The sequence below is a fragment of the Aythya marila genome (assembly GCF_965140915.1).
Source record: "Aythya marila genome assembly, chromosome: 27".
Taxonomy (NCBI): Eukaryota; Metazoa; Chordata; class Aves; order Anseriformes; family Anatidae; genus Aythya; species Aythya marila.
Window position 1 is genome coordinate 1,111,572 of NC_139068.1, and position 26,749 is coordinate 1,138,320.

Genomic DNA, 26,749 nt, shown 5'->3' on the forward strand with positions numbered 1-26,749 from the left:
CAAGACTAAATAAGAAGACTGCAACCATTACTGTTTCTGTGTTTTTTTCTGCCACTGAGGGTGCTACTGGGGAGTGGGCTGCCCGGGCTGCACTGCAGCAGTGCCCGCTTGCATGTGCTAGAGCAGCAACAAAGCTCCAGTGAAGATGAGTGGAAAAGATTGGTAATGGACATGTAGCAGAAAGCCCAGTATATTTCCTGCTTAGCTGCATCATGCTGTCATAGCTCTTCTTGGATGTGGAAAGAGGAGATGTTTATGACATTTAGCAGCATCATGGGAATTAATCTGCCTCTGATTTGCTGACTAGGCAAGTACAACAGAAAGAAAAACACAAGCTCTCTTTTAAAGCATGGACAGTCCTTACATAGCATTGCATACTTAGTATCTCCATAAAAGTAGTAAAAACTATTTCAATAAATCAAGTAACCCAGACTATAAAAGCAAGTTGTTCTGCTTGCCTATTCTCTCTCTTTCCGTTCCAGTAAGACGCTCATTGTTCTAACAGTTTTAAGAGTTATCTAGAGATGCAGCCAAGCACCAAAACAGAACAAAAGATGATACAGAGATGTCTGTCATGACGTGTTTTCACAGAAGTGATTGTGATGACTTCTCCACCCTGTAATTTAGCTGCTTCTTCTCCCAGGATAATTTAAATGTTCAGTTTGGTCTGTTCTGTATGGAGACAAAGCTCAGCACAAGTTTATGAGGTCTTTATCAAAACACTGAACAGTGTTATTTCTAAACTTGGGTAAGACCTAAGTCTTCTAAAGTAGGGCTCCTAGGTCTGTCTGTCTCCTTCCTTCAAACTCCGGATTCATAGTCTTACAGGTAATAGTTAACTGTCAGTTACCTAATTTTAAATGCTCCCCCACTAACAATGCTCTTTGGTGAGTTAGAATCTATTCTGATCTTTGTGGGTCATGTAATTAGAACACTTTTTGTAGCTGGAAAACTCTCCTCATTTTCACTGACTTCCCTGCAAGAACGGTGTGATTTGAAGGTCAGGTTTTCTTCAGACCCCCTTGTGCTTGAAGGAAATTCTGTGTGCCACTGCAAAGTAAGGCTGGAATTCTTCAGTGTTTAACAGCACAGGGAAGAATTTATTTTCCAAGATCCTTGTGAGATATTAAACAAGAAGAAAGCAGTTGCTAGTACGTTGGGCCAACAAATGTCTGTGCTTCTTACCAAAGAAACTTTGGAACTCTGCTTTTTCACTTAAAAACAGCTGGTATGAAGAGGACTATATATTGAATGCAGATGAGGTAACAGATGCTTAAAATGCTTTAAAATTTCAGTATCGTTTTTAGGGGTGTAAACCAACATAGTGCTGGTCACTAATAAGTGCCGAGTTGTCTTCTCTAAGTTTGCAGGAGCAGGCTTTTGAGGCGCTGCAGTTTGGTTTCCTTATAAAAATGATGCGGGGGTGAGAGGAGCAGCTTGAAGTGAGAACAGGAAACGTGGGCAGCGCCAGCCAGCAGCCGGAGACACGGGAGACCGTCAGGGGACGGCACCCTAACATTGTCGGGGAAAGAAGCATGCGCCTGAGCAATTTGTTGTTACGGTTCTGTAATTTCAGAAAAAAATGCTTGATTTTTGTATTGATTTTTCTCCGGGTGCTGCTGCCAATTATGAGCAAACAGTCATGAGGAATTCAGAGGTAGTTGCAAAACAATGAAGTGCAAACCATTGCAACATCCTCCATTCCACGATCCATTTTCTGTTTCACTTACTTCGGGCCAGATGTAGCTCCCAGGGGTTGCCCTCTCCGTTCCTGTGTTAAATGAGCGGTGACAAGGTTCAGATTCCTGCAAAGTATGCAGACCTACAGAGGGGAGTTTAATTTGGGGATCAGATCGAGCGCTTTCAATCCTGCTAGCAGGGGCAGAACAGGGGGCACAGCACCTTGCAGAGCTGGTCCTGAGAAAACAAGCCTCTGTGCGATCATACGCAGTCTGCATTTTGGTGTGCAGAGGCTTTGTGGAATTCTTCCACAAGTGTTTTCTTTCCCTGCTGACCCACTTGCCGAGCTGTTTGCTGGAGCCTTTGTGTACTGAATTTATTTACTTGTTTTTAAATTTCATTTATTTATTTATTTATTTGTGGTGTAGCTTCCCTTTTCTCTTTCAGAGCAGTTCTGGTGTTTCTTTTCAGGAGGGGCTATTTCTACACCCTCCGTGTCGCGAGGGTGGGCGGGTGAGCTGGACAGGGTTGCTTATTTTCCTTCAGTTCTTGTTGTGCTTGGATCAGTTAACCTTAGGGACGAGGAAGTGCACAGTACAGCTTGGCTTTTGTAATTCATAATTTCGTTTGGAAATGTTATCAAAACAAACAGATGCCAGCAGGATGAACGTTAAGACCTGTGCAGAATCTGCTCTGTTAGAAATGCGTTCAGAGTCAGTTTTGCCTGCCTAAACATTTTGCCAACAGCTCATTAAAATGGATATATTCAAAGGAGAGTATCCCCCCCACCCCCCGATTAGATCGTCCCTGTGATAAGAGTATTAACGAGCATATTTTCCCATAAATAAAATGAACAAGCCCCGAGGGCAGGGAAGGTTATTTAGCCTGCAATGAGTTATGTGCCATGCCCGTCCTTTTGTGAGTTGCTCGTGAGGGAAATCACTTCACCCCTTTGCTGCAGCTGAGAACAAGCCTGAGAATAGCCTCCGACCAGCAGAATTGGCAACACAGGCTTTCTTCCAGCTGTATATGTGTGCTGTGTGCTGCTTTATTTCAGGTAAAATCCCAGGGGACTTTGTGCTAAGCACAAGGCTGGCCAGAGCTCTCTGGAGCAGTACTAGCAGCTGGAGCAGTGCTAACAGCCAGCACCGCCCCTGGGTGATACAGGAGGGGACAGCGAGGGCCAGTCCTGGCCACCAGCGCTTCTGCCAGCATAGTTATTTGAGCTTCATGCAGCCTTGTGCTTTAGCCCATGAGCTCTCTGTGTTTGAACCAATATTTACTCACGGTGCATACAGAGATAGCCAGTGATCCTTCCGAGCCAGGGTGGAGCTGTAGCCGACTGCCAGCCAGCTTAGCAGGCTGCTAGCAGCTCAGGTTGTTTATTTATGGTTTTTATTCAAAAACAAAACCAAAAAAAAAAAAACACTCCTGAGTTTAAGCCTGTGGAAGGTGACAGCTTGGCAAGACATTGCCCATGCAGGTAGAGCCCGTACAGTGCAACCGCCGTACCGAGTCCCCAGGCTGTCATTGCACTTGGGTGTCAGAGCAGAGGCTTTCAAGTGAAGGCACCTCTATTTTGGTACCACAATTTTCCAGTTTTCTTTAAAGGTTTTTATTTATGAAGCCGCCCTATGTACAAATTAACTTACACTGCCTCCTGCTTGACATTAACTTCTGGAGGAAGCTGAGTTCTGCAGGGTTCAATGCGTCCCTGGCTAGAAGGCGGGATGCGGTGCGGGGAGTGTCGCGATGCCCGGCACCCAGCTTCCCAGATAACCTCACCTTCAGGAGCTCCATACTCGTGCAATCATACATGGATTTGCCACCTGAGCCCAGGGAGCTTCCTGCTACAGAAGCAGGGCAGCCAAACAGCTGAGAATGAGCCAGGCACATGCAGGAAAGCTCCAGAACATGGCTGTCCTTTCCTCTGCCAAAGCACTCTTACACCTATTGCTGAGCATGTGTTTGTAACTCCCAATAAAACCAAGGTGCTTGAAGATAAATCAGTGGCATAAGGAAGGCAAGAAACCTGAAAATTACCATTCTGGTTGGACTAATGACCCAATTTAGGCTGATTTCCTGCTTACCATGACTTTTACCAAGTACTTCAGAAGACAATCTGAAAACCTCCTGCTTCAGAAGTGCATGCAAGGAAAGGGAGCAGCTGTGCTTACAGAAAACAAGCTGTGTGGAGTTGAGAACTGTTTCTGAAATTTGGTTTTGGGGTGTTTTAGCTCCTGAGGCTGTGGCTTTTGGTCCTATGGATGCCTAGCCTCCATGGGAATGTTTCTCTCCATCCTTCCTTGCGTCAGTGGGATAATTTTGGTCTGGCTCCTGTGTACGTCCTTTTAAATGGCATGCAGACTGTGGTGGTTCCCTGCCCTTCTGGTACATCTCTGGATTTCAGTCATGCAGCAGGCAGCTTCCTTAGCGCCCAGTTCCTTGCTCCCGTGGTGTTTCCATGCAATGTCTGTACTTTGTGCAGACGTCTCCTCAAGCTCAGGCTGTGGCCTGAACACCATCCTCTGGGGCACTCTCAGCCCATCCTCAGACTCATTGAGCTCATTAGGGAGGAAAATGTAATCAGCGCTGTTCTTCAAGGACTGGGACGTGACAGAGAGCAGCGAGGGCCAGCAGGGCAGTTCCACAGCTGCCAGAGCAGCGCACACAGTGCAACAGCCCCGCAGTTCTGCTGCGTCACATCGTGGCTCCACGGGTGCAGCATGCACACAAAAACTGGCCTGGCACAGACCAGAGCGTGCCTCCAGCAGATCCTGCGCCACCCCTTGACCATATGTACTGAGACAGCAAAAACAGAATTTGTGATGTACGTATTTAAGTTGTCAGCATTACCTCTAAGCAGCCCTCAGGCTCCCTTCGGAGGTTGTAACTTGCGTTGTTGTGTCACTGTGGATGGGGAAGCTGAGGCACAGAGAAAGGAACAACCTCAGGCCATACAGAGGCAAAGCCCCTCCAACCTCAAATCGTTCAGAAAATGGACTGGGCTTTTGTTGTTCCATTTTTTTTTTTTTATTTAGGTCATTTTCAAAAGTCAGTTGACCTCAAAGTACCTTCAGAATAGGCAAAATGTTCTCTGGAACCTAAATTATCTGTCCTTATCTTGTCTCAAACCTCATCGATAATCCTCTTTGCTGCCTTTAAAAATATTTAAAGGAGATTATTCTTTGGCAGCGATAGTCATGTTTAGTTCTCTTTTATATTACACTGGGCTTTTCTTTCAATGGCTTCCTGATGTCTTGCTGCTTGGTATTGTTAGGTTTATGTATTGCGGTTTTAAGATTTTAAATGGGTTTAGAAATATGCTTCCTTGTGGTAACTGGATGCTTTTTCCCATGAAATATTGTGGAGACAGATACAAAACATCAATTTATGCAAAACTGTATTTTTTGATTTTAATGTTCTCATGGTTATGTAGATTGACATCGCCACTGCCTTGCACCTCTGAGCAGCTCTGCCTGCCGGTGGTACAGTTTCTGCCTTTGTCCAGCAGCACCAGGGTGATGACAACAAGAGTCTGGTTACTTGCATCACCACCGCCTGTCTCCCTATAACTTTTTTAACTCTTTGAATTTTAACTAGAAGGGAATTTATATCTGACCCACGTACTAAATCAAGTTTGATCAGTCAGTGAGGCAAAAAAAAATAAGTATTTGGGGCAGCAGCTACTTTCCTGAGCCTTGCATGCAAAGCAATGCAAATTTCATACTACAAAAGGCCTGATTAAGCCCTCAGTATCCCAGTTCAGCCTGCTGGCACCCCAGCATGCCGACCTGCTGGAGGATACATTCTCACTCTTTGCCTCAACCGCTTCTCACAGCCGTTCTGCTGAGACCCTTTTTCCATGACCTCCAGGTATAACAGCTGTGACACATTTGTTTGGAGGAAGCTGCAAGATTAGGATAAACAAGCTGGTCTTAATTTTCCTTCAAAATAAGCTATTGTTGTAGCTCTCCAAGATCCCTTCTCATTGTAGTACTTTAGCAGTTAAAAGGCACACACAATCCAAGGGAAGTCATCTTATGTAGTTGCTTCTATTTTTCGTCTGGGAAGATTTCAGGAGCTCTTGGCATGGCTTTAAGGGGATGCTGAGCACTGGGATTTCCCCGAGGTGCAAGTTTCAGCCTCCCAGTTTCCCAGACTGAGGCATGGAATGTCTTTCTAGGGCCAGGAGAGACAAACCTGGACCTGCTGTCCACATGTAGACCTGGGATCCCCTTCAAAAAGGTGCAGTGCTCCACCCTCTCAGCCTCCAATGCATCCCCTGCAAGGCTATTCCACAAACTGAGCACTCTAAGAGTTGGGAAACACCTTCTTAATCCCACTTGCATTTATTTGCAGCCAGTTTTTACCCAATTGGTTTCATGCCAACCTTGTCCTTATGCTTAAATAAGCATCTCAGCCCTCTCACAGGTGCTTTTATGTGTAGCAATCATACCCCTCAGGCCTTCGTGGGCTGTTTTGTTGTTGTTGTTTTTGGCAAAGCAAACCAAGATCATCTTCTGTAATAGCTTCCTTTTGCTTTGTTTTGCTTATTGTCAATGAAGCATCTCAGCTACCCCAAATCTTTGCTGCACAAGCTACGGTTGTAAAGCATCAATCCACAGCCATGCTAAGTGCCATCAGCTCCTAGACAAAACCCAGCTGTTCATAAATGCATTTGCTGGCTGTTGCAATAGGAAGTGAAAAAGCACATAGAGCAAGGAGCAAAAAGCTTGGCATGCACACCTGGGGGGTCCTAAGGGAACCAAGGTGTTGGGGCTTTTGCCGCTGCGTAGGGCTGCTGGAGCTGCAGCACCAGCTCCTGTGATTCTCTGAGCCTTGTCTTTGATGTTCTGCTGAAAGCCCTCTTCAGTGGTCTGGCGAAGGGCTGTAAAACAGCTCTGGGCTGAGCCACCAGCTCAGTAGTACCTGGCTGGCTGGGAGGAGGCTGGCAAAATCTTACTCTGCACCACAAAAATGTTGCTTAGAGATCTCCCACCAGTCTGGGCCTGAGTCTGCCTAGCTGCCATATGCCAATCTTTGATGAGGAACGAAGAAAATATTTTTTGGTGAAAACCAGTTGCTTTCCATCTTTCTTCTCACCCAGAGCTAAAGGTAACCTTGACATGGTTTGTACGCAGTGGGTGCTGCTGCCCTTCAGCCCCATGTGCTCCCCGTGAGCAGCACGTTCCCAGGACAGTGGGTGTAGTCAGCATCACTTCAGAAAAAAGCAGGAATAAGGCACCAAATGGGGCTCAGAAACAATGCCGGGGCTTGATGTGTAAGAGCAGAGACCTGCCAGCCTGAGCCTTGCTCCCTCCTGTCCCTCAGCTCCTGGAGATGGACATTTCAGAGCTCTTTTGGTTGCAGCCTGTGCAACGCTGAGGATGCCGAGGCCTCTCTCTGTCTTCCTGCAGCCACTCAACACCAACACAACACCAGCACTGCCCTCATGTCCCTCCCCAGCACCACAAGAGCTCATCCCTCAGACCAAACCATCGTGTCGTTGTGCCTGAGCCACCCCAGCTGACTCAGGTATCCCCAACGTGCCGAGGGAGCGAGGCTGGAGTGAGCCCACATCACCACATCTGTGTCCCCCCCGTGCCTCCTCCCCGGCACCCTGCACCTCGACACCGCAGGGTGGAGCAAGGCTGAACCGGTCTCTGCATGCACATCGCCTTTGTCTGGCATGGAGGAGCAGAAACTGCTGGAGGGAAGCGTTTTAACGATGAAAACCACGCGGGGCTCAATTGTTCCCTGCATCCATGGAAAATTACTCCTGCTCACTCTTCCCTTTGCTTGAGCAGCTCCAAAACACGCTTGTAGGAGGAGGGGAGTGTGTGTACGTGTGGGGTCAGAGCTGTTCCTTTTTTTTTTTTTTTTCTTTCCTGCCTCTAAATGATTTATTCAGAAAGATTCTTGCCTTTGAGTCACTGGGAAAACACACAGCAGTCAGAAAATGTTTGGGGGCCAGCCATTGAAATGTCACGGTGAGAAGAACAGTACAAAAGGAGCCCCCACCACCCCAGCAATGCTACCCCAGCCCCCAGCGCTCTGTCCCCATCCCATCTGGCACAAGTGGGAACAGAGGGGAGAGGTGGTGGCGGTGGGCACGGGTCCTGCTGCCCCCGGGGCATTGCCTACTGCTGCCAGCCCTCAGCTCCCCGCCACCAGGACAGGGCAGGGCAGGGGCACCAGGGGCACTGGGGACAGCAGGGACAGAAGGGACAGCAGGGACACCAGGGACATGGAGCAGCTCCATGACCAGGGCACCTCTCTGCACCTGCACTCACAGGAGAGGGAAACCTGGGTACGGGGGACGTGCTCACCAGTAGCGTTCTCTCGGAGTGCTTTATGGCATCATAGCTAACTAAGGCGAATTCTCTAAAATTGGTGTTTGATAGATACATTTGATTTCAGTTTGCAAATCCTTCTACACCTGCCTGTAGTAGGGTTTTGAGGAGTGGCCACGCTGGGGTCCTTTACTCAGGTGCATCAATATGAACTGTGCGCTGGCTTGGGGAGCTCTCTGCCCCCCTGTGACAATTTGCCACCTCCACCCACGAGCCCACCTTGCGAGCCCAGGGGCCGCTTGCTCCCTGCCTGCTCTCAGGGCTGCCGAAGGGTCCTCCTGCCTGCTCCCCTTGCAGCTGCTTTTCTGCAATGCTCCAGCTTCCCTTTTTCACCTCCCTATGCTTTTTCATACCTTTCTCCACCTCTTTCATACCTTTCTTCACCTCTCTATGCTTTTCATAGCCTGCCTTTTTCTCTGAGTTTCTCACTTGTCTGTCCACCCACATTCTTGCTTCTTTTCCTCCTCCCTTGCCTATTTACACCCTCCCTCTGGTCCCAGCTCTGCCCAGCTTTCTTCTCTACCTCTCACTACCTCTCATTCCCACTCTCATTTTCTTTATGTCTCAACTGCAAAGTCCTCACGTGTAAGAAAAAAACAAATCCCAGTGCTGGGAGGCTTTGACTACAAGCAAGGGCCAAGCAGGCTGCTTTCCCTTCTCTCTGCACAGCCCAGCCAGTGCCTTTCCTCGCTCCCTGCAGGCCCTCTCCACTGCCTTCCCCGGGGGCCCCTGGTGCTGCAGGGTGCACCCTGGCCCTGCCAGCTGCACTCAGTTGTGTCTTTGCTTTTCTGTCTCCAAGCAGAAAGCATTTCTGCCCCGCACCATGTCACCGATTGGCTGCTGTTGTCTTCAGAGGAAGCTGCAGGCGTGCACAGAGCAGCATCGCTGCGAGCATGCACAGAGCAGTGCTGCTGTAAGTGTGCATCACTGCAAGCGTGCACAGAGCAGCAATACTGCGAGCATTGACAGAGCAGCAACACTGCAAGCACACACAAAGAGCAGCAATACTGTGAGCATGCACAGAAAGCATCATTGCAAGCATGCACAGAACAGTGTTACTGCAAGTACACACAGAGCTGTGCTGCTGCAAGCCCTACTCTGCTCTACCAGGACAGAGGTGGGAGGTTTCTGAGCAGAAACCTGCTGGGATTAGCCTCTCTGCTGGGTTTGCCCTAGCACCAGGGGATGGGGACGCAGTTTGTCTGAGCCATCTCTGCCACTGCTGGCCACAAGCACTCAGCACCCAGAGGAGGAAAGGAAGGAGGAGCAGCATTGGCAACCTGTTGTGAAAGGGACTGAGCTAAACACATGGAAATTGGGGGCCAGGTGTCAGGGGTGATTTCTGACTGGAGGATGTGGCAAGCAGCGAGTCATGTCTGGAGAGGAGGAACAAAAAAAAAAATCTGTTGTTTGGACACAGAAAGCAGAACTGAAAAAAAGCTCTAGCAGATATCACGGAGGAGTTGGGGATGGTGAATGTAGTGAATAAACTTTGCAACAGAAATGCCAAGTACTAAACTCCTTTAAGATCCTCTACAAGCTGAGTGAGTTTATCTTTCTGCAATGTTAGAAGCATGGCAAATATTATTACTCCTGTTCACAGGAAGGGAAACTGAAGCCCAGCGGGGCCATGGGGCTGTTCCTGGGCACGTGCTTGGTCCCAGCAGTGAGCAGCTGCGCCTCCATGTGTGACTTCCTGTGCTTCAGCCCCATCCTGCTGCAGGACTGCTCCCATCCTGGCAGGTAGCTCCCCTCTCGCTGGCAGTGTGAGCTGGTGCTTACCTGCAAACATTCTCCTTCCAAAGGTGTTCCTGGCATCTGCAGCCCTTTTTGCACCCAAAAGTCCTGGGTTGGGCTTTTTATTATTATTTATTTATTTATATTTTTTTGTATATATATTTTTGCCTTTCTATTTGCTTTCTTCTGCTCTGGAAGCTTACTTGTGCACCTGGGAACCTGGTGGGAGCCTTTGTGCCGCGGAGGCAGGCTGGTGTTCACCCCAGCTGTTTGGGGTGGGAGGGTCTGTGGGAAACCTCAGGGTGTGACATGAGCTACCAGAATGCTGTGGCAACTCCTTCTGGTCTCCAGGACCCAAATTCAGGCCCGTTGCAAAATTCTAATCCATGGAGGAAAGGAGGGGAGCTGGAGGCATCTTCCTGTACAACCAGGGAGCATCTCCTGTTGTTGTCCCCTATTTTTTCACCACTTTTTCCGCAAGATGTTAGGCTGTTTCAGCTTCCTCTGCACTGCCCAGCCCCGGACAGGACAGCAGGGAGCGATATTTAAAGCGTTTGTGAAACTGCAGCTGAACCTGAGTAGCTCTGCAGTGCCCTCTTCTCCTTTCGTGGTTTTGAATTCCTTGCATCCCTCTTTTCCATGTAAAAGGAGAGCAGCTCTATTTAGGGACTGGCAATTGCGCTGCTGAGGGTGCCTCCAGCAGCAGGTCTCGGTGGCTCTGAGCTCTCCATTCCCAGCCAGGCTCGTGGCTGCTCAAAAGACTTCGGGTGGCATTGAGAGCCAGGGCTGGAGCCAAGGTGTGACGCCCAGGCTGGTCCCTTTTGCAAGCAATTGCTCAGCTAGTGCCTTCCCCACAAGCCTGCCAGCCTCTCCCTTCTTGGTATTGGAAATTATTTCACTCAGAAATTAAGAATCATGAAACTGAGGTCATGGGACCGGTTAGTTACACGAAGGGAAGCAATCCCACAGCATTTTTTCCGTATGAATAATGCTGAGAATCCCTTTTTGGGCACACGCTGCATCTCATCATGGGCACAGCCACACCGAGTGGCAAGCACAGAGCCCTGGGGGCAGGCAGGAGCCGTCCCCTGACAGGGGGCTGCAGGGGGCGCAGGGCAGTGCAGGTAATGCTATCGCTTTCACTGGAGGTCTACTGGAATTTATGTCCGTGTCACTGGTACAGCAGCCTTGGCTGTTTGACATCTAGGGTTGGAACACGTGTAATTCAAGCCAACGAGGGATTTCACGGGTGTGTAAGATGGGTGACCTTCATGTCTGGAGGCAGAAAGCAGGGAGAAGCAAGAAGAGCAGCTGTAGCAGAGCATAGGTGGTCTTCCCGTCCTGCACTGCCTGTTAGGAAGTTCACTGTGTTCTTGCCTTCATCTCATTTCATTTGTCAGTCACCCTCCCTTTGCACAGCTGTGGAATCCCAAATTGGCAAAAGTTACGTGACTTTACCGCTTATGCCATTTTCTGGCCTGTTTACGTCCCGTAAATTAAGTCAATGATGAGCTTGGCATGGGATCTGGAAGTGTTTCACAGCAGGATCAGTTTCTCCCCTTTAATTAAACATTACAGGTTCCTCATGAATTGTACCTCGTGCTGCTAGCCTTTTATGAAAAGTCGTAGCATGGTAATTTATGGGAAATCTGTTTTGATGTGCAGGTTTGGGCCCTGCTTCTCACCTCGCGCATGACCCGCAGTGCCTGCTGAGTGCCCAGCAGTGCTGGACAAGCACCCAGGCTCAGCCACCAGTGGGACCTGCCCAGGTTCTTGTCTTGCAGCCCCCCTGGACCAGTCCTCCAGTAACCTCCTTTAACCCCTTTCCAAAGTGTTTTTTTCCTGAGCCCCTACCAGGTCCCCTGACGATGAGATCCAAGCTTCTACCATGTATCCATGCGGAAGCTCTCCTTTTGCTGGTTTTTGACCTATTGCTCCTTACATCCAGGCTCCAGCTTTTGTGCTTCGTGAATTAGAGAGTAGCCACTCCCTTTCACTCTTTTCTGCACCATTCATGCTTTCGCAGATCTCTCAAGTTGTTTTTCTCTGCTGTTTCACTCTGTTCAGCCTTTCCTTGTGTGGAAGTTCTGCTGTACGCCCGGTCTGCTCCTGAACCCAACCCGGCTCTTTTTGACACATATCTGCATCTTTTCTGACACTAGGTGGCCAGCACTGCTGGCAGCATTCAAGGTGTGGGTTCACGGGGGATTTTTGCAAGCACATCATGGGTTTTTCTAGCAACATCTATGCACCATTTTCAGCAATTCCCTAGGATGCCTTTTGGCTGTTATAATCCCTGAGCTGACATTTGCAGTTACATCCACAGTGGCTCTAAGACCTCTTTGTGGTGCTGGCTCATTTATAGCCTATTGCATATGGGTTCCTGGGGGGAGTACCGCTTTATTTAAAAAACAAAAAAAAAAAACAAAAAAAAAACAAGCGTAGGTGATTACCCTGTCACCCCACTCCTCTTTCTAATACCTGTAGAAAGTACTGACCAAGAGCTGCTGAAACTGGAAGGTGGCACAGATGTCACCAGGGTGCTCAGGTGCCAGAGGGAGGTGTGGTTGAGCAGGTACATGTCTGGGCAGTCAGCAGAGTCCTGTACCCAGGACCTGCACCAGCAGACACAGTGGGATTTTGCCTTCCAACCAGCTCATGCACAGAAACTGGGACTGGGGGACCAGAGAGGGGCACACAGAAGTGGTGGGGATGGGGACAAGAAACTTCCCATCTGCTATTCCCACTTGTTAGTCCTATTTATAGGGTGCCCTTCCACAGAGTACCTAGGCTTTTATTTTTTATTCTTGGAAAATTATTCACTTCTTGGACCTGCCGTGGAGCAGTTACTCACCAGCACTCCACCCCAGCGTGACATTAAAAGAAATTCCCACGGGGCAGCACAGGACTGCTCACTTCCCTGCGGCCAAACCAGGCTCTGCCCCGCACTGCAATCTGCCTCGTCTTGTCCTGTAATTCCCAGCCTGGCTGTGTTGCTCATTCACCTGCAAAAGTGGTTTGCTGCCTTTGATTTTTCTCCGATGAGCTCATTCACCTGAGTACAAAACACACCGAGCAGTGTTTTGGCATGGGCTGACTGCTTCTGAAGGCAAACTCTTTCATTCTTTTGCTTAGTACGTGCTGGGCTACCCCATCTGTTTCTTGTCCTGCTGTCTGTAAAACAGTCCAGCAGTGGCAATGGAACGGTTTGGGAGCAGTTTGTGCCCCAGCAGGGGACAACTGCTGCATGTATTAAGGGTGGGAGCTGCAGTTCCCTGTTCAGCTTTCCTGTAGCACCCAGCACCATTTTATGTGGGTGCAGAGGCAGAAAGGATCAGCAGCCCGGTGGAGGCATGCATTGTCACTTGGCTTTCAGGTGGCTTCTTGTGCTGTAAGAGACCGTGGGTGGGCCTGGGGAGGTGCTCATCCCACTCTCTGGAGGAACAGAGGTGATCAAAGGGAAAGTGCTGCGTGCTCATCTCACTTTTACTGTTAAAATCCCTGAATTTCTAGAGTGAGACATCAGTCTCATGGTGGTAGAGACCTGAAGCTGCCCTGGAGGCTGAGCTCCACTGAGCTCAACCTTCCCAAGATGCAGAGGCTCGAGGCTGGCAAATGCAGTGCTCAGAGACGGGGACCACTGATGCCCCGTGCTCCTGTGGCACTTCCTACGGAAAGAAAACCCTTGCCATTTCAACTGGCTAATTTGGGAACTAACTCGGGTTTTGAGGAAGAAATTCTTTCAGGCTGCTGTTTGTATTTCACTAGAACAATAAAAATGACAACAACAACAACAACAACAACAACAACAACAACAACAACAACAACAACAACAAAAAAAACAGCAAAAAGACTCAGCTACTTGTGCTTTCAAGCCTCCCAGCAGGCTGGGCATGCAGGAGCGAGGAGCAGGGACAGAAGTGATGGAGCAGGGGACAGCAGTTTTTGCATTTCTGTCCTGCAGCTGTGTTGCAAGTGCGCATCCTCTAACGGGCTTCATTTGTGGCCCTGAGACACCACTCGAGGGCAGCCACGTTTCAAAAGAAAGCGACTGCCCTGGAAAGGAGGCAAATTCCACCTGCCCTGGTTGCACGGGGCCTCTGGCTCTTGCACACTGCTCTCCATCTAGAGCTGGGCTGAGTGGGACCAGGACCGGGAACTGTTTGGAAGTGCTGCTGGGGATCATCCAGCTGGGGATCATCCAGGCTTGATGTAGCCGTTCTCCTTGGCTTGGGACCTCAAGGTCCTGCCCCTGCCCAAACCCCCCTCCTGGCTGCTGTGCCTTGGGTTTTCTTCCTGGAATGGAGCCTGCAGCAGGATCCAGGTCCCCGCTCCTTTGGTTGGGAGGTGCAACAACGGGCATGGCATCTCCAGTGGGCTGATTTGAGGAGTCCCTGGCCAAGGGGATGCCGAGCACCTCGCTGCTACGATGGGGCTGTGCGGGAGCTCATCTCCTGCTGTTCTGCCCACTCACATGATTGTGTTGCTGTTCTTTAATTGCTCCATCACCACTTTAAATAGCTGTTACTACCACAGCCCGCAGGCTCCTGACTCACATCCTCACTGGCTGTGTACCTAGGCAGATTCCGGTGCGCTGCCATGCCCTGCGTGCCTCTGCTCCTGCCTGCCCCATCCTGGGGCGCCACATGGCACTCGGTGCCTTTCTGGCCAGAAGAACTAGGCCAGCGGGGCAGGCAATCACAGGAACCAGCTCGGTCCAGGCTGAGCTCTGTTCCTGCCCTCCAGAGTAAAGGCCTCAAAATAAAGCACAGGCTGCTGAAACAGGAGTGACAATGAGGTCATTTGGCTTCTCCAGGGGAGAAAGGAGAAGGGTCAGTCTGAGTAAACCTTTCTAATCACACCACCGTGCTGTGTGGGTGAGAATCAGCACAGAAGCCAGTGCAGTGCTTCTAACTGACTGATCACTTCACTCAACAGTACTTGGCTGGAGGTGCTTGTCCAGGTCCCTTCAGAGACAGCTAGCCATATGGGACAGAGGCTGCCTTCACTGAAGTTTCACTCTTGCATCTTCTGCTCTATCAATTCACAAAAATAATTCTTCTCAAGCTTGCATTAACCATGGCAAGTTTGCAATTGCAGCCTTGCTTTGCCAGGATTTTTGCCTTCTTCTGGTGATAGCAAGGAGTTGTGAACAAACATCAGTCAGAAAGATGTGCCTTTTTGATCCTGAAATACAGCTCCATGATTTCTTTGTAAACTTAGCACGGCCCCACTGACTCAGAGAAGCTGCCTTGGACTTACACCAGCAGGAATCCTCCTGGCCTGCAAACCAAGGTTTCGACCCCAAAGCTGCTGCAGGCAGTAGGTGCCAGTGGTAAGCTGTGAGCAGGACATCCCCATGTGGGTGACAAAGCAGAGCAATGCTGTGGGGAGGCTTCAGAGTTGGTGCTGTGGGGACAATACTATTCCTTGCTCGGCTGGTAGGCTCAGACCTCAGTTTAAATACAAATCTCTGTCTGGGCTGTTTAAACAGGACATGGTTTAGAAACAAAGGGTCAGCAGGGGTATTATGGAAAAAGACTAGAAAACATTCAGTTCTGAGATGTGATGTTTTTTAATTCAACCTAGGAGGGTGTGATCCGTACAGTGCTCCAAGCAGGGCATGATGCAAACAGTTATTTGTTTGCCTTGCTGCAGTGGCATTGCCTGCACCGGACAAATTATTCTAATGGTGCTGGGCAAAAAGGAGAGAAAGCTGAATAATTAAGAATGCAGCTTTGGGAAAGGGAGTTTAATGCTATTTTAAGACCCAGCTGGTTTGGTTCTTGCTTGTTTCTATTACAGAACATATTTCATTGGCATTGCTTTGTACAAGTGAGGAGAGTGAAAGACAAGAGCAGAAGGGAACTGCTCTCAGAAAGCTTGTCCTGATGTCCCAACCTTCTCTGCTTTGCTCATAATTAACAGAGTAATACAGAATCCGGCTGAACTTTGGAGAAGGAAAGCCATCATCAAAGTTTCCCAACCTCAGCGAGGTGATAAATGCACCCATGAGGGTCCCAGAAAACTCCTTACAGAGCCAGAAAACACCCAAGTGGACAGCCCTGGTGATATCAAGGGGGAAATTCTTTTTTAAGAAAGCAGATACTGAACCTTTGAGCTTTCATTTACTATCACTGAGAAACAAAGAAATAAATACTGAGACAGGAGAGCACAGGCAACCCTGGTGTGTAGGTTTTACATGTGGTTCCTGCAGTGTGATGAATTTTAACTTGGGAATTTGTTGCCTGATAATAGAGAAATGGGGAGCTGTAGGGCAGGAGGTGCTGGGAAACATTCAGCCAATGTCTGCTGCTGGTTAGGAAGTTCCTGCGATTTCTGCTGTCACTGCAGCACACTCTGCTGCCCTTTGGGGTGTAGTTGTCCCTGTACGACCCTCCTCACCCTGCAGGAAGGTGGGACCACTGGCAGGATGAGGCCTCCTGTGGGACCTTTCCCTATCCCCCAGCAGTACGGTTCTAAGGACTGTTTGTTTGAGATACCGTGTTCAAACACAGCCACTTGCTTGTGTTCTTCTCAGAGGTACTAATGGCTTTAAGTCTTAAAAGAGAATAATGATTAGCCCTAAGCAGCACTGGGCTGTGAGAAAACATATAATGGAACAATTACTGAAAGCAGCTGAGACTAAAAGTAGCATTTAATGGGATCCAGCATCTTCTGTTCCAGCTGACCTGAATGCTGCTTGTTCTGCCAGGCAAAGAGAGTGAAAACCTCTGGGATTCGTAAATCAGGGTATTTAGGTCACACGTGGATTAGAGTGTGATCAGACTGGTTTTAATGCAGAGCTGCTCTGGGTATGTATAGATCACACAGTATGCTGAGGAATCAATGCTTTCCAGGGCTTTGGGCACGATCACAGGCTCGCTGTGAGCTGCTGCGGTGCGTCAGGGCCCCCATGCCACACAGTCGCTGTGGGCACTGCTTGTCCTTCGGCTTGGAGCAGAGACCAAGTGAACTTGGTTCGTTTGAGAGCACACCACCGGCAGCAGGGTGAGCGTTGGCCCCAGCGACCGTCCCCGTTCCGCCGGACCAGTCAATGGCCGGGCTCTTCCTTCCTATCCCAGTGGACAAAGCAGATGAAGGCAACCCGTGACACCTTGCTGCCAGCAGGGTCTGTCCCCTGATCCAGCCATCACCACGAGGACTGAGACCTGAAGGCTCCCAGGCTGCTGCTGCTGGGCACCGCACAGCACCACTTTGTCCCTGGGTGAGAGGCTGGCTGTAGCTTGGTGCTGGAAGGACAGACATGCCACGGAGAGGGTTTCTCTGGTCGATGTGGTCACCTGTGCTGTCCTTGGCTGGATCTGCATGCCCACAGGTGGGTCAGCTGGTGCTCAGCCTGCAGCATCATGCTACAAGACCCCACGTGCTGTATCCTGGCCACTTCCACATGAAGCCCCCCCAGTTTCTGGCTCGCTGCCCACAGCCAGAAGATGTGGGTAGGAGGAGGCCTCAAAGACGCTGCAAGCTGTGACTTAGCAAAGCAGGCCCAGGGCAGCGCCCATTCCACAGTGCTTCATCCTCTCCTCATCCTGTTCCCCGACATCAGCAAAGCCTCACCCCAAGAGAGCAGACAGGGCCCCGGCTGGCCAAATCACTGCAATACCAAAACTAGGGGGCAGAGCCCAGCTCTGGGTCCTTGCAGGACTTTCTGTCAGCTGTCTGCCAAGAAGACCCAGACTGTGACCCAAGAGCAGCCAGGGAGGGCATCACCAGGATGGCGGAGCCCATTCAGGTACCAGCCATGGGTAAAGGATGCTCCATTTCTCTCTGGATGCCTCTGTGTCAGGAAGCGTTACCCAACCTCACAGTAATGCCTGATGGCACAGAGCCACAGGAACATCCAGCTTCCCAAACGCTCTAGGCTTTCAATTAACTGCACCACCACAAGGAGATTGCTCAGTGCAATGGATCTCAAATCTTCTATGATGAGAGATCAGTGATTTGACAGAAGTACAGCTGGCAGAGAGAAAATGTCTCTTCGCTTCCTGTAACTTCCAGAGTGCTCCCTAATAACGACAGTGCTCGTAAAGGTCTGTGGTTCCCGCAATCACCCAGAGAAATACATGTAATTTCCTTGGCTGACTCTGCTGGCTGCTACCTCAGGGCTGGGTGGCAGTGGCTGGGTTTCAGCTCACAGACGTTGCACAAGCCTTCAGGATGGCAAGAGCTGATGTGTGCTGCATCCAACCGAAAGAGGAATTTTAGGTCAACAGCATGTTGTTGTCAGCACTGGGATGTAGCCAGGTTGCCATGGGGACACCTGTGCCTGTAGGTTTTTGATGGTATGAGGGATCAGGATGCTCTTTCACCTGATTTCCCCGAGAAACTGTGCTTCTGTGATCCTCCCCTCCATCTGCCAGCACCTCTCCGACCACTTCTGAGCCCAGCCACATCTAATGGAAGGGTGGAGAACTCTGAGATGCCAAGTACCTGTGGCGAGTTCATGCAACGCCTGGCCTGAGTACTACATGCATCTCCTGCAGTTTGTTTGGTGCCATTGGCTGCGCAACACTCCCTGGCATCGCTCTGCACCGTGGCTGCACACGGTGATGGTGCTGGGGCAATGTTGGCATGGAGCTGGCTGGACTCATGGACCAGGCTGAGCACCAGCTTAGCAGACACAGTTGAAATTCCTGTCCTTAAAACCAGGTCAAGAGCCCAACCCTGCTTGTGTGAGGGGCTGGAGGCTGCGTGCTCCGAGGGCTGGAGGAACATTACGGATTGCCAGGCTGTGGGAATCCAGCCGTATGGGTCTGGTGCAGCCAGAGATGAAATCCAGCATGCAGCCAGTGGGGGAAGGACCTGCAGTGTGCCCAGGCTATGAAGTAGGACAGTGGAAAACCCAGCTTGTGCCCAGCTGGAGCATCTCCTCCCCTCTGTGGGTGCAGGAGACAGGGCCAGGCTGGGGATGCTGCAGCAGCCAGGGCTTGGGAGAGAAGCTGAGCTGTGTGGAGGGCAGGAAAATCCACCAGCAGAATGAACCTGTGCTGAAAATAAGCAGTGACTAACTCCATGTCTTTACAACTGCCTTTTAACTGCAAGTTATTAAAGATGGGGAGAAAGAAGATTATGTCCCAGTGGGAGGATAAGGGAGTGTTGCCATAGAAGCGCAGGGATGCTGGAGCACAGCTGGGTCCTGATGGACCATGAATCCTGGCGCTTGGGTGCCAGCCCTGAAGCCACAGGGGAGAGACACTTTTTTCAGTCTCAGGACAAGAGAGAGGCCAGGATCTGGGAGAGGCCAAGGGATTAGGAAAGATTTTGCCTCTGGGATTCTCCTTCCTCCATCTGCCTGGGTTAGCTCCTGAAATGGAGATGAAGGCTTTGCAGCTCAGCAGAGAACTGCTCAGAGCCAAACACGCAGGGACAAAATTGATCCTGGTCCCTTCCCACCTCAGGAAATGCTGAGAGGTCCCCAGAAGCATGGGAGAGTTTCCATCCCATGGCCCCACATGAGGACAAGTGGGAAGAAGCTTTGCTTGGGCTCTGTCTGTAATCACTGTGCACTCAGCTCCTTGCCTTCCCAGGGGGCATGAGCTCTCCGGCAGGAGATGCAAGCAAGGTGCCGGACCTGAGAGCATGGAATGAAACAGGGTTAACTGGGAGCACAAGGGATTTTTATTTGGCTTGTTGATGATGTTCTGCTTTCATTATGTCCCTATAAAGCGTGCCTTGCCAGCTAACTGCCCTGACCTTATTGGAGTGGGAATAAAACTGAGAAAAATACCCTTGGCACGCGAGCCTGCAGCCCTGGCGCAGCGAGGAGGGCTTTGTTTACAGCTCCAGCTCTTTCTCCATCTGGGCTCAGCTTCTGCAGCATGTTATTTATACCGCAGCAGGGTTCACTGCATGCTCAGTCCTGCCTCTGCCAAAGAGGGGAAATCCCTGCCCTGGAAAGCAGACGGCTGCTCTCAAGCTCCTTTGCTGTGTGGTCCTAAAGCGGGACTGCAGCCTGGTGTCTTGCTGGCCAAAGGTGCGAGGGGCTCAGGCAGCCTGTGAGATGCAGGTGAGCAGGAGGATGCCTGGGATCCTGCTCAGGGCTCAGGAGGTTCCCTGCTGGAGGATGAGGAAGGTGAGCTTTTGTGCTGGGCTGTGAGGCCCTGGCACTATGCATGTTCCCTCCATGCCCCAATGCCCTGGGATCTGTTTGTAAAACTCTGGGAGCCCTCCAAGCTTGGACACAGGCCAGCCAGTGCCATCCATCATCGAGGTGTCAGGAAAATAAGGCTGCATCAAGCTGAAGTGATGTTAGGGGGAAAAAAAGCTCTGTAACTTGTTTTTAATGCTGATAATAGGAAACAGCACTACTTGAAACTGGCTGCAGAGCCCAGGGGCAGTGAGTGGCCATTTTTGGTGATCAGCTGCCTTTAGCTCCCACTGCCCGCGGCTCTGTAGGAAAGCAAAGTCCCTTCTGGGATGCCAGTGCCTGCTTTATCCCTCCCTTGGATCCTGCAATGGATGAAATATCAAACCTGCGCTAAAGGCAAATGTCAGCACTGCAAAAGCGACATGTCACAGCTTCAAGTTGTCAGACCTAACGCTGTCAGACTGTAAGAGATGTCCCTGAAGCAGGACACGGCCGGGATGTGCCAGGCTGTGCCACCTGGCCGGGGACAGGACAGGCTCCTTCCTGAGGCTGCACCTGCCTGCAGAAACACAACCCCAGAGGCTGGTTTTCCTCTCCAACTCCCAAAAACCAGAAATACTTCATCCCTTCACCACCCCACTGCCAGGATGCTCATGGGGAGCAGAGCCACATCCTGACCGCCTCACGGGGCTGTACCCCTGCAGCAGCCCCAATTTCGGGGGCAGCCTGGTGCCGCGCTGCCTTTTCTGGGGTGGGAGCTCGGGTGCTGCAGCTCCCGGTGATTGGGTGCTATTTTGCTCGGCGTGGCCGGCAGCTGTTGCTGTATATTACCCTGGCCAGTCCACGCCAGCCCGCAGGCGAAGGCAAGGTGGCAGCACTCAAGCCCGAGGTATGGTTTTGTGTTGATTTTCACCCTTTTAATCAAACTGGGGAGCAGTTCGTGGCACAGCACAGGGGAATGTGGTGCTGCAGCAGCAATTGGCACGCTGGGGGCCATGGAGCCTGTCCCGATGTGGCCGTGTGAGCGTGCACAGGGAAGGGAGGGCAGGCAAGGGGCTATTTCTGGCAGTTTCTTTGATGTGAGTCAGCAGTGGAGGCAGCCTCAGGCTCCCGCAACCTGGGCTGGTTCAGGAAAAGTCCCACAGACAGCAAAACAGAGCTGGTTTTCATTAGTGGCCAAGGCTACATGCTTTTGTGACCATCCCTGCCGTGGGTGGCCAGCCCTTGCCTCGGTGCCTGTCCCTGCCATGCAGCCGTGCTGGGCAGTCGTGTGTGCTTGGTGCATCGGCTGTGGAGATGGCCTGACAGGGAAACACCCATGAAAGCTGCTCCCATGGGTGAGCAGCCCATCCCACCACCCCAGGGACTGCCTGGCTGTCACCTCACCATGGAGAAGCGAGGACAGCCAGGAGGGTGGGGAGGGACCCCCAAAATCCGAGTCCTTGTGGTAGCTGCTCCACATCCCAGGGGAGATATGACCAGGTTGTCATTGCTGGGGTAGCTAAAATGAAAACCAAAGACTTGGTTTGGTTTCGTGTTGAATGCAAAGCTCCTTCAGGCCATTGTTCCCCAGCCAAAAGGTTTCCTTGTAGCTGTTTGTTTTGCTTCCAATGTCATGTTTTGGATTGTAGCCTGGGAATTGGTATTTTTTTCTCAGCATTCATTGTTCCACTGGGGAAAAATAAACTAAATCTGGTGCAGATGGGGCAGAAATTCCTCCTCCTGGTGAGGGCTTGTGCAGATGGGATGTGCAGATCCCAGATGAGCAGGTGCTAAGCTCACTGATGCTGGGAGACCTGAGCCCACAGCCTTGGGATGGTGTTTTCAGGGTGTTCTTGTGCTCCTTGGGCTGTTTGTCCCCACGTGTGCTGTGGCAGGGAGGTCACCGTCCCCTCTCAGCTTCAGCTTGCCCAGGACATGCGGGAAGGTGACACCTGGGGCCTCAGCAGCTCCAAACCCCATCCGCTGGGTACCGTTTTCACCCCACTCTTACACCACAGCCTCTCAAGCTGCTGCCGTGATGCCAGTGGCTTCTGCCCATCTTCTGAAATGGCAGGAGAGGCTGTGGCCATGCCGTGACCATGGGAAACACCGCATGGTTCTGGGGTGCCAAACCTGGGCTTGCTCCACTCCACAGCACCCCACATGTCCCCCCCTCACCCCTAACAGGCTGTGCTCTGCTTGTCTCTGCCAGGTGCCGGTGAGCAGCAGCAGGGAGAGCAGGAGATTCCCATGTGAGTGTGCTGGTGAAGGTGGGTCTGTCACTGGGGCAGGGGATGCAGTGTCTGAGGTCCCTCTTGCATGAGCTGGTGATAGAGGCTGTGGGGATTTCAGTACTTAAGCTCGCTGCAGGGCTGGGTTGGGCCCCAAGCATACATGGCTTCTACCTTGCAACCCAATGGGTTTGGATCCTTCCCTTCCAGGAAAGAGCTGGGATAGGGGCTCATGAGGGGTCATGGGGATGGGTCCTGGGGGTGGAGGGGAAAGGAGGACAGCACAGACACAGCTTTGTTCTCCACTGCACCGGTGGAGGTGTGAAAACAGCCCCTGACCCGGGGACGAGGAGCCTGGACCCTGTGCCTGGTTAGGGCTGGGGTGTATGACCTGTGGCACTGTGCAAACCAACTCGCCTGACACAGGAGTGTGTCTCCCCGCAGGGGCTCCAGTTTCATGTTGGCAGAGCAGGGGACTGGTGGTGGCAGTGGGCAGGGGACTGCATCCTGCCCTGGTGCCTGTGGTTTCAGCCATGCTCAGGTGCAGCCCCAGGTGAGGTTTCCAGGTCCTGACAGAGGCAGAGGGCTGCCTCCCAACACAACATTCAGCCGGGAATAGGGTCTGGGGGGGGGCTCTGTGGGGTTCACCCCACGTCCGTCCCTGGGGGCCACAGCCTGGCACGTTCAGCTGTTGCTGTCACTGAGCTGTGCTGGCGGGTAACTCTCACTCGTGGCATGAATCCAGCGCCACTGACACAGGCCAGGAGGCAGCTGAGCCACCAAACTGTGCCCCAGGACCAAGCCCAGAGCCCTTTGCAATGTGCCCACAGCGGGGTCCCATCCTGGCAGCTCCCACGAGCGGGGACACCCAGGGCTGGGCTTGCTCAAAGGCAGCCCAACACACGAGCCGCACCCCAGAGCCTGCCTGCAGCATGGGGCCAGCTAGTGGCTGCATCAATCTTAGCAGATTAAAAAAAAAAAAAAAAAATCCCAACGTGCTTTCTGATACAAACACAGGCATCAGGCAGTAGCTCCTGGAAGAGCCAGTGACGAGCCTGGTCAGCGTCTGCATCAGCAGCCGCCCAGCCCTGTTAAACACCAGGGCTCTGCCTGCCAGCTGAGAAACCACAGGAGACCAGGCTCCGTCTGCCCACCCTGGCATCCCCCCTGCATCCAGTGCCCCTTATCTGGGAGGAGGGGTGCAGCCGAGCCCCTGTTCCACCCAGCCATGCTGCGCCGCGATGCTCACACACCCACACTCCCTCCCCTCTGTGCAGGGCCTAGAGGAGGTGGGGACCCGGCCGGGTGTCCGTGAGCAGGATCCGGACACACCCGAGCCGAGCATGCCCGAGCCGGCAGTGCTCAGCGCGGACAAGAGAGCAGCGGAGAAGAAGCGTGTGGAGAAGGTGGGAGCAAAAGGCACCACAGTGCCTGCAGGTAGGTGTGCATGGAAAAGCCTCATCTACCCCAAAACAGCCACCCTGTCCTGCACCCCTTGCACTGTCTGGCCACAGGGCGGTGATAGGACCAGATCTGCTTGCCAAAACCCCCAGGAACTGGTTGGGATGGGGTGGGGTGGGGTGGCACAGCATGGCATGGGGCTTCCCCTCCACCTGCCACATCCCACCCCCGCTCCCTGTCCTTCTGGGATCTACGGCCAGGGGGAGAGCAGCAGAACCAGGAGCACACAGAGGGCTCATCCCTGCTGGAGCCCTGGGGTGCTGCACACAGTCCAAACATCTCTGGCTGACACCCCAAGACCTTCTTCCCCCACATCCCTTCTACAGTATGACCTCCCCCAGTGCTGTCTGGGGCAGGGCAGGGCTGGGGTGGGAGGGGGTGCGGGGGGGGCTATGGGCCCTTTTGTCCCAGCATGGAGCCCTTTGGTGCCTCCCTACCCCCCCAGTAACCCTGGTTCCCTTTGGGCTCCCCAGTCCCCAAGAGCCTCCCTGTGAAGACAAAGGTGGAGCCCCACAGCCTGGACCCCGCGGAGGAGCCGCTCATCTGGGAAGGGCTCACCCTCAACAAGTGCATCCTGGTGGCCTCCATCGTCGCCCTGCTCAGCGTCAGCTTCCAGGTGCTCCAAGGTGAGATGGGGACTGGTCCCAGGCACAGGGTCCCCCAGTGCCAGGGTGGCCAAACCCTACCTTCATCACCTCCATTCTTCTGCCCTCTCTTCCCTCCTCTCCTCCAGCACCACCATGCTCAAGGGACGGTGTCAGCAGCAGCAGGCAGGAGCCTCCAGCACCTCCCATCCCTGGTGGGTTCAGAGCTGGGCGGGCACAGAGGGGTGGGTGCTGGGGGCCTCGCACGCCAGCTCATCCCTCTCCATCCCCAGAGGTCACCATCACCAAGGAGGAGGCCCCAGAAGTGGAGGCTCCCCAGCCCATCCAGCCTGAAAGCAGCATGGAGGATGACAACAGCGATGATGACGGTGATGATGACAACAGCAACGATGCTGACAGCAACCTGGTATGGGGCTGAGGCGGGGGCAACAGCATCCCGGGGTGGGATGCTCCTCCAGTGTGGAGGAGCACTTGTGGGAGGGCTGAGGAGGGGTCCCAGGCACAAGGGTTGGGCTGTGTGACACCTCCATCCCCCAGGCTGAGCCCTGGATCTTCAAGAAGTGGTTTGGCCGCTCAGAGCCGAAGGATGAGGAGGAAGAGCCCACAGAGGAACCTGAAGAGCCGCCAGCCAAGGTGGAGGTGAGGAAGGGACGGGAAAAGCCCCGAGCCCCGGAGAAGAAGGAGGAGAAGGCAAAGGACAGCCGCGCAGCCCCGGCAGAGAGGAGCGGCCGGCAGGATCCGCGCCCCAAGGAGAGGACCCCTGAGGACAAGCCCATCAGAGCCCCCAGGGCGCCCAAGGAGCCGGAGCAGCAGCCACACAAGAAGCGGGGCCGGGAGGGGAAGGAGAGCCGGCGGGAGCGGGATGAGCCCCGGAGGGACGGAGGCAAGAGCCGCCCCGGCAGGGCCGAGCACCAGGAGAGCACCCGGCGAGACTGGCGGCAGCTGCGGGGCGAGCAGAGGGGCAAGAAGCCCTGGGAGCAGGCAGGGAAGGACGGCACAGCCAGGCCCCGGGAGGGCAGGCGGCGTGACTGAGGCCGGGACAAGAGGGGCTCGGCGGCACTGCCTTGGGAGGGCCCAATCTTGCCACCACCCCTGGCAAGGGCTGTGGATGCATGGACTCTGTCTATCTGCCGAGCCCCTGCGGCCACAGCCCTGCTGTGGCTGGAGAGGAGCCAGGAGCTGGTGCGGTCAGAGCACAGTTTGGGGACATCAGGGTCCTGCTGTGCCACCCGCCCATGCCACCTGGCCAAGCATGAGCCTTTGTGAGGACTTTGGGCCCCCTTGGATGAGCTGCACAAAGGCAACCTGAAAGGGAGCAGGGAAACGAGCTCCTCTCCACCTGGGCTTTGTGCCTTGCTCCATCCCCAACAGACAGCGCTCCTGCAGCTCACCCATGCTCTGCGCTGCAACTGCGGCACCTGCGGCGTGGGCACAGCACAGCCCAGCAAACAGAGGGTGTCTCCAGACCACTTAGCTCTTGAATTCAGTTACTGGTTTTATTGAAAGCAAATCAAAGAGAGAAGTGTGTTCCGGGTTAAAGAAGCCAGGCTGCTGCCAGCCTTGAAGGGACAACAAGGAACAGAACCCGGCCCCGCCGCCACCGCATGGAGACACGAAGCTTGCCCAGAGCAAAACCCCACTGGCAGTGCCATCGCTGGGGCTCCCCTTGAACCTGCCTTCCCAGAGTCGCTTTTAGGAACAAAGCACAAGTGCAATATCTTGCAGCGCTGTAGCAACTACAGGAGACGTTCACAGCCCCAAACCACAGTGGGTTTGAGTATTTGCTAAACCAACAGAGGTTAAGATAAACTATTTTCATTTTTAATAAGGTATTAAATTGAATGTTAAAAAAAAAAAAAGAGAGAGAAAAAAAAATCACAGCCCTGGATATGCTTGTGTTTTTTCAAAAGGAAAGGGAGAAAAAACAGCACTGGGGCTGGGCCTCCCCATCCCAGCTGTCAGGGGCAAGCCCAGGTCCCCACTGGTGTCAGGAGGCACCCACCAGCCCCTGGTTAGTGCAGGGACACTGCAAACCAGAGCCATCCCCTGTGCTGGGGGCGAGCCCAAGCTCTGCTTTTTGGGGGACTCGGGCCCCACAGCAGCCCCCCAGTGCATCCCACAGAGCACCGGGCTCAGCTGCAAGATGACCCAGGGGGGCCGGGCCCTCTGCACTGCCACCAGTGGGGGCATGCAGCAGGTGCTTGGGCAGCCGCCGGGAAGGGGACGTGCTGCCAGTGGGCAGCTGCAGTTTGCACCCGCTAAGGGCAGGACATGTAATGGGATCGTCCCCCCCCCAGAGCTTTCCCCTCCCTCTGCCGTGCCCCAGGCAGCGGTGACAGCAGGGGCACGATGCCGGGGTCACCCAGCAGGGACTCCCACACCGTGGCTTTTGCCAAGTCTGGAGATGGGTCCCCGGGGAAAGGCAGAGCTGAAGCTGGTGGGAACAGGGGGGTTGCTGCTTGTTTTACCCCTGAGAGCACAGGGAGGGATGCGGGTCAGTGGTGGGCATGGGCTGGCTCAGAACAGCCAGGGGAGGCTGCAGGGAGGCTGAGAGGCAGTAGCCACAGCAGCAGTGGATAAATAGAT

General features: G+C 52.8%; 1 protein-coding gene across 1 annotated transcript; it reads left to right on the top strand.

Annotated features, from left to right (window-relative positions):
- Positions 1–1,175: 1,175 nt before the first annotated feature.
- On the top strand, positions 1,176–26,402 carry JSRP1 (junctional sarcoplasmic reticulum protein 1). Its single transcript, XM_082779731.1, has 7 exons — positions 1,176–1,262; positions 22,079–22,118; positions 23,375–23,534; positions 24,032–24,184; positions 24,292–24,357; positions 24,436–24,569; positions 24,701–26,402. The coding sequence occupies exons 3-7, from the start codon at positions 23,441–23,443 to the stop codon at positions 25,193–25,195; spliced, it is 942 nt and encodes a 313-aa protein (XP_082635857.1). The 5' UTR covers positions 1,176–1,262; positions 22,079–22,118; positions 23,375–23,440; the 3' UTR covers positions 25,196–26,402.
- The last annotated feature ends 347 nt before the right edge of the window (positions 26,403–26,749 follow it).